Here is a 15,836-nt window from a genome sequence, read left to right as displayed (position 1 = left end):
AGAGAGAATTTCAAATGATGTCACCAACCCAACATAGCCAGCTGCAAATAACCAAGGGCTTAATGCCAGGGCTGTTGGCAAGTGTTTGTGCCAGGTCAGAGGTTCTGATCTTTAAATATCCACTTCCTCAATTGACCAAAGGCTGTGCTGATACGCTGAAGGTCAAACAAATGATGGCAGATTATACATTGTGATCCTAAGAGTTCTTTTGTGGAGAGTTTAATTACTTAACTAATACATTTTCTATAAAGTCTCTATTGATCCCTGGAGTCAAAAAATCCTTCAGGAAGAATGTGTAGTTCATTGTGAACCAAGATTGACTGAAATTTTCACCTCAAGATCCTGTGGGCAATGTAGTGTCTGTGCTGAATGTTTCATACAGGCTGTAATCTAAAAGGATATCTTGAGGTATTTGTTTATACAAACACAAGTTTGTCTTCTGGAGTCTTGCAATGTGGGAATGTCAGCAAAGGTTAATTCAACACATAAAAAGCAAGACGGTGCCAAAATACATTTACTCCTGTCTCCAACAGTTGTTTGAAAGTAGAACTATCAGAATTTCATCAGACAAAAACCTTTTAGGATGCTGATAATCTCAAACTTTTCCTCCAGTTGAACCATCATTGCTGTGCTAATGGTCGAACATCAAACATTCCTATATTGGAGTTTAATTCAGATAAGTGTGAGGTGTTGCATTTTGGGAAGACAAATTAGGGTAGGGCTTTCACAGTGAACGGTAGGGCCCTTAGCAATGTTATAGAACAGAGGAGTACAAGTACACGAAAGTGGCATTGCAGGTAGGCAGGGTGGTGAAGAAGGCTTTTGCCACGCTGGCCTTCATCAGCTAGAGCATTGAGTATAGAAGTTAGGATATTATGTTGCAGTTGTACAAGATATTGGTGAGGCCGCATTTGGAATATTGTGTTCAGTTTTGGTTACCCTGCTGTAGGAAAGATGCCATTAAGCTGTAAAGAGTGCAGAGGGGATTTACAAGGATGTTGCTGGGACTTGAGGGATTGAGTTATGCAGAGAAGTTGAGCAGGTTGGGACTTTGTTCATTGGAGCATAGGAAAATGAGGGGTGATAGTATCAAGGTGTATAAAATATGAAGGGCATAGATAGGGTGAATGTGGACAGTCTTTTTTCCCAGGGTTGGGGAATCAAGAACTAGAGGGCATAGGTTTAAGGTGAGAGGGAAGAGTTTTAATAGGAACCTGAGGAGCAACCTTTTCAACCAGAGAGTGGTCAGTATATGGAATGAGCTGCCAGAGAAAGTGGTTGAGGCTGGTACATTAACAACATTTAAAAGGTAGTTGGACAGGTACATGGATAGGAAAGGGTTAGAGGGATATGGGCCAAATGCAGGCAAATGAGACTAACTGAGATGAGAATCTTGGTCAGCATGGACCAGTTGGGCTGAAGGGCCTGTTTGCATGCTATATAACTCTATGACTCTATTCATGGTTCTACAATAGATAAACACAATGAAGATGGTAGAATTGAAAGGGAAAGCTATGCCACTCAAGTTGTCATGGCTATGATTGCTGGGATGTGAAAAAGGACTCAGGATAGACTTTAGCAACTGAGTGATCACTAGGATGAGTTCTGTTCAAAATCATTCAAGCTTAAAGCATTAGAAATATTTAAAATTAACTAATGACTTGCAAAGGAACTGCATACGGGGTTAGTAACCTGTACAGAGACAGAAAGATGAATGTGAATATGTTGAAGGACACAGTTAAGAGTTAAAACTGTGGATGGTACAGAAAACAGAGATCAAATTATTGTACAACAGTTTGTAGCATGTTGCATCACATCTTATGTTGTATTACTTATAGTATTTATACTTATTTACTTGAGGCTGTGGCGACTCACCGTCTAGTCGGTGCGAACCGGCTCGGCAGTCGGGTCGCGCGGCGTCGGAGCGACGAGGCCCAAGGTGGCGGCGGGCCTCGTCTTTCCGAGCGACGGGGAGAACCCGCGCGCAGGAAAGTCCCGATGACGTAGGACTTACGTCATTGCCGGTTGTTTTGGGTGGGAACATTCTCCCTTAAAGGGCCCGCGCAAGGCGGGAAAATAAACCAGTTCTGTTTGGCAATCCTCCGAGTAGAGTCTTGTTTTATTCCGCGGTAGCAACCACTACATTGGTGACCCCGATGGTCCAAACGGCTTTTGGACCCGCGAAATGAACGACAGCGCAGCAGCCAACGCAGTGGCCCTCAAGCTGCGCACCTTTTGGACACTTCGGCCCAGCGTCTGGTTTGACCAGGCCGAAGCGCAATTCCACCTTCGGCAGATCACCTCCGACTCCATGAAGTACTACCATGTGGTTAGCTCTCTGGACCAGGAGACAGCCGCCCAGGTTGGAGACTTCATCCAGTCGCCTCTGGAGGAAGATAAGTACCCGGCTTTCAAAGACCTTTTGATTCGGACCTTCGGCCTCTCCCGTCGTGAGCGCGCTGCACGCCTGCTTCATCTGGACGGCCTGGGGGACAGATCCCCATCCGGCCTAATGAATGAGATGCTGGCATTGGCCGAGGGACACAAGCCATGCCTGATGTTCGAACAGGCCTTCCTCGAACAGCTCCCCGATGACATCCACTTGTTGTTAGCTGACGCCGACTTCAGCAACCCCCGTGAGGGGCTGCACGGGCAGATGTCCTGTGGAGGGCCAAGCGCGAGAGCGGCTCGTCCGTCAGTCAAATCACCAGGCCGCGAGCCCAACGCCCGCCTCGCCGGCCCCAGCAACCCGAGCAACCACGCCCCAGGAACGCAGACGACGACACGGGTGACCAGCTGTGCTTCTACCATCAGAGGTGGGGTGTGGAGGCCCGTCGATGCCGCCCACCCTGCAAGTTTCAGGGAAACACCAGGGCCAGCCGCCGCTGATGGCTACGGCGGCTGGCCGCCGACAGAGCCTCCTATTCGTTCAGGACAAGAAATCTGGACGGCGTTTCCTCGTTGATACTGGAGCGGAGGTCAGTATTTTGCCCCCGACAGGCCACGACACTCGTGACAGGCCACCAGGTCCTCTACTCAATGCCGCCAACGGTACAACGATACGGTCTTTCAGCACCCGTACGCTTCAATTACACTTTGGCAGCAGCCGTTTTACCTGGACCTTTACTCTTGCCACCGTCGCCCGACCACTCCTAGGAGCCGATTTCCTTCGGGCCCACAACCTGTTTGCTAGAGTGGACTAACCGCTTCCTTCGCAGGTCGACTAACAGTGCTACTCTCCGGACCTATCCCTGGGAGAAATCAGCACACCAGCCCTGCGCCTGGACTCCATTTCCCTTTCTGGCGACGATTTCGCCAAGCTCCTAGCCGAATTTTCCATCGATTTTGGCACCTTCGTTTACAAATTCTAGGCCCACACACGGGTACAAACACCACATCATTACCACAGGGCCACCCCTTCATGCCCGAGCACGACGATTACCTCCAGACAAGCTCTGCCTAGCAAAGGAAGAGTTCCGTCACATGGAGGAGCTGAGGATTGTTCGCAGGTCAGACAGCCCCTGGGCCTCCCCCCTGCACATGGTCCCCAAAGCCACCGGAGGGTGGAGGCCCTGTGGCGACTACCGCAGGCTGAATGACGCCACCACCGCGGACTGCTATCCCATCCCTCACATCCAGGACTTCGCAGGGAACTTACATGGGGCCCGCATCTTTTCCAAAGTGGACCTCGTTAGGGGATACCACCAAATCCCGGTCCATCCGGATGACGTCCCAAGACTGCGATTATCACCCCATTCGGCCTGTTCGAATTCCTTTCGGATTGCCATTCGGCCTTAAGAACGCCGCGCAGACCTTCCAGCAGCTGATGGACGCGGTAGGCCGAGACCTGGACTTCGTGTTCATTTACTTGGACGACATACTGATCGCCAGCCGTAACTGCCAGGAACACCTTTCCCACCTCCGCCAGCTGTATTCCCGCCTCCGCGATTTCGGCCTCACGATCAACCCGTCCAAGTGCCAATTCGGACTTGACTCTATCGATTTCCTCGGCCACAAATCACCAGCGACGGGGCAAACACCCCTACCCGCCAAGGTGGATGCTATCCGCCATTTTGCCCGCCCCGACACAGTCAAAGGGCCTACAGGAATTCCTTGGGATGGTCAACTTTTACCATCGTTTCATCCCTGCAGCAGCCCGTATCATGCGCCCTCTGTTCTTGCTGCTGGCTGGTAAGGGCAAGGACATCACCTGGGACTGACGAGGCTGCGGCTGCTTTCGTTAAGGCCAAGACGCCCTGGCAGACGCCACGATGCTGGTACACCCCAGGACTGACGTCCCGACTGCCCTCACGGTAGACGCGTCCACACCGCGGTGGGTGGGGTACTGGAACAGCTACTCGAAGGCCGCTGGCAACCCTTGGCATTTTTCAGCAAGCACCTTAGACCGCCCGAACTGAAATACAGCGCTTTTGATCGGGGAAACTTCTAGCGCTGTATCTGGCGGTCCGGCATTTCCGATACTTTCTAGAAGGCAGGCCTTTCACCGCTTTCACCGATCATAAGCCTCTGTCCTTTGCCTTCTCCAAAGTCTCCGATCCCTGGTCAGCTCGTCAGCAGAGACATTTATCCTACATTTTCCGAGTTCACAACTGACATCCAACATGTCTCTGGAAAGGATAATGTCGTTGCTGATGCACTTTCCAGACCAACCATCCACAACCTATCCCTTGGGGTGTCGACTACACGGCCCTAGCTGACGCACAGCAAGCCGGACGACGAACTGCCCAGCTACAGAACCGCAGTCTCGTGTCTGCAGCTCCGAGATTTCTTGGTTGTTCCAGGTCATCGGACCCTACTTTGCGACGTTGCGACTGGTCAGCCCCGCCCTATAGTCCCTGCAGCCTGGCGGAGACGCGTTTTTGACTCGGTACATGGGTTGGCGCAACCGTCCATCAGATCTACTGTCCGACTGGTCGCCAGCAAAGTTTGTCTGGCATGGCCTGCGCAAACAGGTCAGTGAGTGGGCCAGGACTTGTCCGCACTGCCAGACGTCAAAAATCCAGCGACACACCCAGGTCCCCACCACAGCAGTACGAGCCTACCCATAGGAGGTTCGACCACATACACGTCGACCTCGGGGCCCTCTGCCGTTTCAAGAGGAGCCCGGTACCTCCTTACCATCGTGGACCGGTTCACGAGGTGGCCTGAGGCAACCCCCCTGACTGACATCACCACTGATTCCTGCGCCTGGGCGCTGCTCACAACTGGGTCTCACGTTTTGGCGTTCCGGCCCACATCACTTCAGACAGAGGCACCCAATTCACTTCCAGTCTCTGGGCTGCATTAGCGAACCTGCTAGGGACGCAGCTGCACACCACCACAGCCTACCATCCTCAATCAAACGGGTTGGTAGAACGTTTTCACCACCATCTGAAATCGGCCTTGATGGCCTACCTGAAGGGTCCTAACTGGGTTGACGAGCTGCCTTGGGTCCTGCTCGGCATACTCACTGCCCCCAAAGAAGACCTCCGCACTTCGTCAGCTGAGCTTGTATACGGGGCGCCACTAGTTGTCCCCCGGGGATTTCATACCTGCCCTTCGGGACCAAGGGGAAACAACCCCCAGCAGTCCTACAAAGACTGCGCGAGAAGCTTGGGCGACTTGGCCCCGATTCCCACCTCACGGCACGGTCAAGCCCCATCCTGCCAGCCCAAGAACTACGGGGACTGTAAGTTTGTTTTCGTTCGCAGGGGCACACCTCGGGCGCCATTGCAACGACCATATGAGGGACCGTTCCGGGTCATACGCAATAACGGATCCACTGTTATTTTGGACATTGGAGGCAGGGAACAGGTTTTCACAGCGGACCGCCTCAAACCGGCCCATTTGGCATCTGCAACAGCCTGTCAAGGTTGCCGCGCCGCGACGCAGAGGTGCCGCCCCCCTAAGCGGCAGCTGGCACAGCCCACGGACCTTGGGGACTGTATCGCCGGTTTTGGGGGGGGGGGGGGTTGTGTGGCGACTCACACGTCTAGTCGGGGCGAACTGGCTCGGCAGTCTGGTCGCGCGACGTCGGAGCGACGAGGCCCAAGATGGCGGCGGGCCTCGTCTTCCGAGCGACGGGGAGAACCCGCGCGTCGGGAAAGTCCTGATGACGTAGGACTTACGTCATTACCGGTTGTTTTGGGCGGGAACATTCTCCCTTAAAGGGCCCGCGCAAGGCGGGAAAATAAACCAGTTCTGTTTGGCAATCCTCCGAGTAGAGTCTTGTTTTATTCCGCGGTAGCAACCGCTACAAGGCCTTACTTAATTTAATACACTTTTCAAAGAGTTCTGGGTCCTGCTGCTTTATGAGCCTTAACTACTTTTTGCTCAACAGGTAAAAGGTGAATTCTAAGGTCTGGTTCCGGAGAAAGGTACTTGCATCCTTCAATTCCACTTCAGGGTTTTGTCTTCCAATATTTTCTAATTCTGCATTGATTTGAGTCATTGCTGACTCTGTAGAAAGGAAGGCAGTGGAAGGGGAATACTTACAGTTTTTCTACCTTTAACCATCTAGATGATTGGTCCATCTACAATTGATTCATACAAAAAGTGCTGGAGGAACACAAGTCCAGGAAGGATTGGAAGCTCACCTGATGCTGCCTGACCTGCTGAGTTCCTCCAACATTTTTTGTGTGTTGCTCCAGATTTCCAGTATCTGCAGTCTCTCTTGTGTCCACAATTGATTCAGATTCTTTTACTCTTTTTATGCCTTGGGAGTTTTCTGATAGAAAACCTACAGCACAATTCAGGCCCTTCGGCCCACAAAGCTGTGCCAAACATGTCCCTACCTTAGAAATTACTAGGTTTACCCATAGACCTCTATTTTTCCCAGCTCCAAGTACCTATCTAACAGTCTCCTGAAAGACCCTATCGTATCCGCCTCCACCACCATTGCCGGCAGCCCGTTCCATGCACTCACCACTCTCTGAGTAAAAAACTTACCCCTGACATCTCCTCTATATCTACTCCCCAGCACCTTAAACTTATGTCCTCTTGTGGCAAACCATTTCAGCCCTGGGAAAAAGCCTCTCACTATCTACCCGATCAATGCCTTTCATCATCTTATATACCTCTATCAGGTCCCCCCATCATCCTCCGTCGCTCCAAAGAGAAAAGGCTGAGTTCCCTCAACCTGCTTTCATAAGGCATGCTCCCCAATCCAGGCAGCATCCTTGTAAATCTCCTCTGCACCCTTTCTATGGCTTCCACATCCTTCCTGTAGTGAGATGACCAGAAATGAGCACAGAACTCCAAGTGGGGTCTGACCAGGGTCCTATATAGCTGCAACATTACCTCTCGGCTCCTAAATTCAATCCCATGATTGAAGGACAATACACTATATGCCTTCTTAACCAACAGAGTCAAACCTGTGCAGCTGCTTTGAGCGTCCTATGGACTCGGACCCCAAGATCCCTCTGATCCTCCACACTGCCAAGAGTCCTAACATTAATACTATACTCTGCCATCATATTTGACCTACCAAAATGAACCACTTCACACTTATCTGGGTTGAACTCCATCTGCCACTTCTCAGCCCAGCTTTGCATCCTATCTATATCCCTCTGTAACCTCTGACAGCCCTCCAAACTATCCACAACACCCCCAACCTTTGTGTCATCGCAAACTTACTAACCCATCCCTCCACTTCCTCATCCAGGTCATTTATAAAAATCACAAAGAGTAAGGGTCCCAGAACAGATCCCTGAGGTACACCACTGGTCACTGACCTCCATGCAGAATATGACCCTTCAACAACCACACTTTGCCTTCTGTGAGCCAGCCAGTTCTGGATCCACAAAGCAATGTCCCCTTGGATCCCATGCCTCCTTACTTTCTCAATAAGCCTTGCATGGGGTACCTTAGGAAATGCCTTGCTGAAATCTATATACACTACGCCTACTGCTCTCCCTTCATTGATGTGTTTAGTCACATCCTCAAAAAGTCAATCAGGCTCGTGAGGCAGGACATGCCCTTGACAAAGCCATGTTGACTATTCCTAATCATATCATACCTCTCCAAATGTTCATAAATCCTGCCTCTCAGGATCTTCTCCATCAGCTTACCAACCACTGAAGTAAGACTCACTGGTCTATAATTTCCTGGGCTATCTCTACTCCCTTTCTTGAATAAGGGAACAACATCCGCAACCCTCTAATCCTCTGGAACCTCTCCTGTCTCCACTGATAATGCAAAGGTCATCGTCAGAGGCTCTTTTGCCACACTTCTTCCGTACTTTTCCCTGAGAACATTTGTTCCCAATTTAAGCTTCCAATTTCCTGACTGAGAGCCTCATAATTCCCTTTACTCCAACCAAACGCCTTTCTAGTCTGTCTGTTCCTATCTCTCCTTGATGATATGCTTTAGCTTATCAGACAAGGTGTTACTTCATTTCTTCCTTTAGGATCTTGGTCATTACGCCTTTCAGTAGAGAGGCAGCATTCTTTATTTTTGTTCGAGTCTGTATTTTCTCATTTGTAAAATTTTGATGCCAACTTTTTATGACAGTTGGTAGATTAGATAACAATTCCATTACTGAGTGCAGCCACTCTTTCAGAAAAGGTCACAAAGATTTTCTCAAATTATACTTTGTAGGTTCAGATCATTTATTGTCAAAATTTACAGTAATTTGTCATAGCATCATACAGCACCATGCCAACTATCAACCATCTATACTAATATTTACTAGACCATTTTATTCCGCACACATTCCCATGAACTCCCCTCAGATTCTAGCACTCACTCACACTCTAGGGGCAATGTACAGTGGCCAGTTAACCTCCCAACCTTGACATGCAAGAGGAAACTGGAGCACCCAGGGTAACCCCACATGGTCAAATTTCAGGTAGCCCTTACCTTCTGCGTTCTCCTCTCTCTCCTTCCAATCACCCCAGTCCTCTTAATTTTCTTCCCTTTCCCATATCCTCCTCCAGCCCCCTGTGGCCCATTTTCTTCCCCTTTCCTTCTGGCTCCATCCACCTACTACCCACCAGATCCTCTTCCCCATCTGCCCTTTGTCCCTCTTCAAATGATTCCCATCAGCACCTCCCTTCCTGATCAGATTCCAGCACTAGTAGCCTTTGTGTCCCCACTTATCATCCTCCAGCCTTCGTCTCCACCGTCACCCTCACCTCCCCAATCTGGCTCCATCTGCCCTGCCCCCCGACATTTTTTCTTTTTTTTCCCCTTGTCTGCTTCAACCTATCACCCACCACCTGCCACTGTCTCCCAACTCCAGACCTCCCCTCACCCTATCTGGCCTCACCTGCCCATCATTCCTCACCCATCCTCAGTCCACCTATCACCCACCGGTCCCTGTGTCACCCTTCCCCCTCCTGCCTTCTCCCTACACTGGCAACCTTCGTCTCCACTCTCAGTCCTGATGCAGGGTCTTGAAACATTGACCTGCTTTTCTCCATGGATGCTGCCTGGCCTGCTGAGTTCCTCCAGCTTCACAGTGTTTTTCATCCAGATTCCAGCATCTGCAGTCCTTTGTTTTTCTATTTAAAACAGGTACATGGATATGAAAGATTTACAGGGATATGGGCCAAATGTAGGTAAATGGGATTAGCTTGGACAGGCATCTTGGTCGGCATGGATGAGTTGGATCAAAGGGCCTGCTTTCGTGTTGTATTACTCCATGAATCTCTATGAATGGAAATCTCTGACATGAAAATCACCTCCTTGATATCCAATGGCATTACCACTGTCAGATCTCCCACATTGAATATTCTTCAAATGGACCAGATGTCTAACTGGACCAGCCACACAAATACAATGACTACAAAAGCAAATCCGAGGTTGGGTATCCTGCAACATGGAAGTCATATATTGTTGGTCTGAGGAATTAAATGAGCTCCTATGCGACTGCTTCGAGTCAGTGGACTGGTCAAAATTCAAGGACTCAGCTTCCAATCTAAATAAGTATGCCAATGCCATCACAGACTTCATCAGTAAGTGTGTAGAGGACTGTACATCTGAGTGCTCCCCAGCTGGAAACCATGGATGAACCAGGACATCCACCCCCAACTGAAGTCCAGTTCTGAGGCGTTCCAGTCAGGTGACCCTGACCTTCACAGGAGATCCAGGTATGACCTCCTCAAAGCCATCAGAGATGCCAAGAGACAATACCAGTCCAAGCTCGAGTCCCAGACCAGCCATCGATTGGTGCAAGGCTTGCATGCTATAACTGACTACAAAGCAAAATCAAAAGGCATCACTGGCAACAGAGCATTCCTCCCCAATGAGCACGATGCATTCTATGCACGTTTCAAACAGAAGGTCAGGGAAATGACACCACCTGGACCGACAATCTTTGATGCACCTGTACCCATGGACATTATTGCAGACGTCAGCTCAGCCTTCCTGAGGGTGAAACTTTGGAAAGCAACAAGCCTGATTGGGTCCCCGGTTGTCTCCTCAGATCCTGCGCAGACCAGCCAGTGGGAGTATTCACAGACATCCTTAACCTCTCCCTACTCTATTCTGAGGTTCCTACTTGCTTCACGGAAACCACTCTCATCCTGGTGCCAAAGAAAAATAAGGTAATGTGCCTTAATGCTGCCCGGTGGTTCTGACATCCACCACCATGAAGTGCTTTGAGAGGCTGGTCATGGCACACATCAACTCCAGCCTCCCAGACAACCTCGACCCACTGCAATTAACCTACCTCTGAAACAGGATACCATCTTCCTGGCCCTACACTTATCTATGGAACATCTTGATAACAAAGACAACCTATGTCAGACTCCCATTTATTGACTATAGTTCTGCCTTCAACACCATGATTCCAAACAAACTCACCTTCAAACTCCTAGACCTAGAACTCTGCACCCCACCTCTGCAATTGGATCCTTGACTTCCTGACCAACAGACCGCAATCAGTAAAGATAAGCAGCAACGCCTCCTCTACACTTCCTGTTGCCTCGGGAAAGCAGCTAACATAATCATGGACCTCCCCATCCCCAGTCATTATCCCTTCTCCTCTCTCCCATCAGACAGAAGATACAAAAGCCTGACAGCACGTACCTTCAGGCTTCTATCCCACTGTTATCAGACTCTTCAAACGGACCTCTCATAGGCTAAAAGATGAACTCTTGATCTCCCAATCTACCTCATCGTGGCCCTTGCATTTTATTTGTCTACCTGCACTGCACTTTCTCTGTAACTGCAAAACTACATTCTGCATTCCGTTTTCCTTTTACTACCTCGATGTAATTATGTATGGCATGATCTGTCTGGATAGCGCGCAAAACAAAAGCTTTTCACTGTTTTGGTACATGTGACAATAATAAACCAATACCAGTATGATTCGCCTCCTGATTTCTAAAAGCTTTTCCACCATCCCTGAGGTGTTAATGCAGTGTGCGATAGAATAGGTTCCACTTGTCAGGTTGAGTGCAGTTCCAGCCAGATTTTTGGTATCATCCAAGGCAAAGCCTGTTTGATTGATAACCCAGTTACACTATCCGAGGTGATGTATCATGGCCACAGAGTGGACCTTCTACAAGATGCATTATGGCACTTTGATAGGACCTCTGAAACCCACAAGTTATATAACCTAGAAGGACAAGAGGAGCAGATATACAGGAATGCCATCCACTTCAATTTCCCCTTCAAGTCATAAAGCGTTCTGACACTGAAAAAATATATCACCATTCCTTTGTTCTGCAGTGCCAGAAACCTGGAACTCTCTCAAAGAGCTCCAAGGGAGTACCTGTGAAACAAGGACTTCAGTGATTCAAGTAGACAGCTCACCAACCACCACCTTTTCAAAGGCATTTAAGGATGGAGTTTAAATACTGATCTAGCCACTAATGTCAACAATCAATGCAAAAAAATGAATAGGTCTGTGTATTCTTTGAAGTTTTACATCAATTACTTGGCACAGGTGCCAAAGCTCATCTCAGCTCTATTAGTTGATTAACTGCTATCTATGGCCTATAATAAATAATTCTGAATACTTGTATAGTAATTCAATACATACATGATAGGGGTTTTCTGCATTGAAGGTAGATGGACCCCCTTCTTCTTCAGGAACAGTATCATTTGCTTTTTGTTCTGGTCTTGCATCTTGAGCCTGTACATCAGTTTTTTCAATGTCGGCCTCAGTAGGAACTCCCACAGTCTGACCGTATTCATCCATTGCATCAGGGTTAAACTGAAAATCATACTCATAGTAGTAAGGGTAGGGTATCTTCAGTCTCTCATGATCCACTGATCTTTTCTTCCTTTGACCCTCTGTGAAGACAAGAGTAATTGCACTGCAAATTGACTAGTTTCAGATGAATCTTAGTTTTAAATGTTAAATTGTTAATCAATTTTCAGCATTTCAGGGCAACTTTTCCCTGATGTATAGTTTGATGGTTCAAATAGATATAGAAAAAGATTGAATAATCCATTAAACTCATATAAAGGTTTACAGGTGCAAGTCACTTTATTCAATAGAAAAATACAAAAGAATAAATAAGACTGGATTTTTTCCGTTTAACCGATAAAAACCATGAAAACACCATTGAAGGCCCACCTGGAAAATGGATTTTTATTTTTATTCATCAATAAAATTCTGTGCTGACAATAAATGTCAACCAGAACTTACATTTTCATCTATTTTGCTTTTGAAATTCTGACTTAACCTACTGGCTAATCCCATTTGACCAAGGGATGCATTGGGGTGGTGGGGGGGGGGGGGGCGCAGAAGGTGGTGAAAAAGACCAGAGGATTGAGAGCATGAGTGGAAATGGACAAAGAACAGAAAGTATTGGTGCTATGTGAAGGAAAGTAAAGATTGTGTCAAAGAAAGAATTAGTTAAGGTAAAAGCCTGAGGTAGTCTGCAACTGTTATCAAAATTGATTTTGATTGCAACACATTTTTCTGAAAGCTGATGGACCTCTTGATCAAAGTTTGTTTTTAGTAACTGCAAATACTTGAAAAAACTGAAAAAATGTCTGAACTGAACAAAAGAGAAGGAAAAATTCAAGCTCTAGGAATAAGCTTAGTAAGGGCTCACTCACTGGTGCAAGGATTCAGTCGACAGGGGCACATATTGAAGAAACGTTATGGAGTTTAATGACTCTTATGTGAATACACTGCAATTGGTCCAAGCTCATCCCCAGCTAACAACCAACTGTATATGGAATTACTTAACAACAGTTGTCATGAATTATCCTGAGATGTGCTGTCTTCTTACACTCAATCCATGAAGTGATAAAGTAGGTTAAACTGCCCAAGACTAAATCAGAAATACAGACATTTGAAGGACTCTGGCCATTAATTTAATTTTATTTATTATTGACTTTTTAATACATTAATTTTAATTGCAGAAAAGTAAGACATGCTGACAAATGCCCTCAATCTAATCTTCGGTTGAGTGAACCATTCTGTCATATTTACAGCGACATGGGAATCAGTTCAAGGTTGAAAGCATAAACCTCAAAATTAAATGTTGTGTCTTTGGATAAATAGAAATGTTAATTAATTTTTATTTGTTTTGAGAAGACCTTCTCATATTCTCTTTAAGAAAGAACATGTTATTACATCGGACATCATTCCTATGTACCCTTTGTAATCAGAAGTGTAGCAGTAAATAGCAACATTGTCATCACAGTTACCTTTGGTGTAAGTTGGACGAAGCCAGTAAATGGGGAGGTCACCACACAGTTCCAAAACTTTAGGGCTCAGGAAGGCATGGTCTTTGATTGGTTGGTCTGCTGCTACCCAGATAAGAGACTCTTCTTCAAACTTTGCAGGCATGATTTCATCTTCCTTAAATTAAAGAACAGTAAATAATGCATTGCATTTGCTTATCAATTATTCAAAAAATAATGTAGTTAACAACTGTCTGCAATGTTATTGTAATACTAAAGGGAGCTCTACTGTCAATGTATTGCAAGAAATTCTTGTTTAAAATGGTGACTTACTTCGTATTTTGTGGATAGAAGGTTCTATTTTCTCAGAACAGAAACCCTCTGTTGTACCAATTTAGTTTCTATTACTGCAAATATTTAAGGAATCATTTGACAGGAATATTTTACATCACCGTAAAGATTTAATTTAGTGCTTACATTTCCAAAGCTTTTTGTGACTTTTTTCAAATCCTATTCTTTTAAAAGTATCACCCAAACAGGAACATTTCCTAAGTTTTTTTTATAAAGCCAGCTGTGCTGTACAGCATCTAGCCCTACAATAAAGCATAGCTGAACAAATACAGTTGTTACAGATTAGGTTACTATTGGTGAATGTCCCTTTAAGACATTGCACAGTAGTGTGTGTGTGTGGGGCGTGATTACGACAACAACAGCAGATAAGGACGTGATGATGTTTTTTGGACCAGTCAGTCAGTCAGAAAATCAGAGAGAAGGTGAGAGAGAGAGAAGAGTCAGAAGGAGAGAGAGAGACACACACACACACTGTCTGCTGGTCTCTGTATCAATGGATGAAGAACAATGACTGTGTCTGTCACTACAATCCACGTATGGATTTTGGAATAATCCAGTGGAGTCCACTTTGTCGTTAACCTGTAGAAGGAAACAGGTATTTGTGTGGACGGCCACGTCTCGAATGCCTTTCGGGGTGGCAGATACTTCGGAACAAAGGAATGGAGATCATCAGTGAGTGAAGCGTCGTATGGGTTCCATCGTGGAACATTTGGATTTCGTAATTACTCTCTATTTTCTCTCTACATTTTCTCTTCAGTCAACTGTGGTTTTGCAGAAGCCTTTGCTCACGTTTCATCTTATGGCTTGCTGAACTGAACTTTGAAGACTATTCCTGGACTTGGAGTTTGGGAATTTGCCACACACACGCTTCGAGTTTAGTTTTTGGGGTTAATGTTTAAGATCTAACATTTTTACTTCTAACATTTTAACATTTTTACTTTTATTTTTATTATCATCATAAGTAGTTATTAATAAAATAGTTCTTAACACCTATACATGACTCGGTGTGTTTCTTTTGTTGCTGGTACATAACACAGTTAATGATAGCTCTTTTGGCTCAGCTATGATTAGCTTCATCTCTTCAACCTGAGGAGTGTTGCTGTTTCCAGTCAGGTCAGTAATATTTACAAATACTGGGGAGGAGACAAAGACAACTCAGAGATAATCTGATAGCAGAACACTTAGCAATGTAGAGCTTGAATTATCCTTTTCCTCCTGAAATGGTGCCTCCAGAAATAGCTAGAATCACACCCATATTACCACAAGATGGCGACATTGGCACAGGAGTGGCTCTGCATCCATTCACTTGCGCAAGTGATAGTTTGCAATCATCGTCAAATTCCTACAAACCTACTGCTGTACTTGGAGACAGACTTGTGCTGAAGTTATTGGAGATATCCCTCCAGAAGTGTACATTCCTTATGTAGACAGAGAAAACTTCACCTCTTGATAAGCCACTTTGTCAAGGAAAATTCAAGAAAAATCTAATTGACTGAAGAGAAATTTCTGAGTATTCCCTTTTAGGCATCTCTGAAAAGGGATTTGGTGGAACATCTTGTGAAAAGGGCACCTTGTATTGCTCAGACAGGCATAAAGACATGTCTTGCTCTCGCTTAAAGGTCTTGTACTCTAGTATCCAGAAGTACATTGTCAGCTGTTGGCAATTTATTCGGCAATTCCATGTAAACAAAGACAGAAAATATCAGAATTTTTCCGATATTTTTCACAAATATATTCCCATGTTATTAGCATAGGTATTTCTATATACAATCAATTATGTATAAACATTACTGTGCCAATTATTAGGATTCAGTGGAAGGCTTGAAAATTTACACTCTGACAGTTAAAAGCTAAAAATATCCAATTAAAATGATGAAAGAATTCAGAGGATTTAT

At 46.2% G+C, this 15,836-nt stretch overlaps 1 protein-coding gene across 1 annotated transcript in view; it reads right to left on the bottom strand.

Moving 5' to 3' along the window:
* Nucleotides 1-15,836, bottom strand: part of cnmd (chondromodulin) — a 48,685-nt gene that overhangs the window by 9,801 nt on the left and 23,048 nt on the right. The window contains exons 5-6 of the mRNA XM_052026483.1: nucleotides 13,615-13,768; nucleotides 11,990-12,243 (exon numbers count right to left, since the gene is read on the bottom strand). Of these exons, the coding sequence (XP_051882443.1) occupies nucleotides 11,990-12,243; nucleotides 13,615-13,768 (408 nt within the window). The remainder of the gene's footprint in view (nucleotides 1-11,989; nucleotides 12,244-13,614; nucleotides 13,769-15,836) is intronic.

This window comes from Pristis pectinata, chromosome 11, assembly GCF_009764475.1.
Source record: "Pristis pectinata isolate sPriPec2 chromosome 11, sPriPec2.1.pri, whole genome shotgun sequence".
NCBI classification, from domain to species: Eukaryota; Metazoa; Chordata; class Chondrichthyes; order Rhinopristiformes; family Pristidae; genus Pristis; species Pristis pectinata.
Note: the sequence above shows the minus strand (reverse complement) of the source record. Positions and strands in the feature narration are given on the sequence as shown.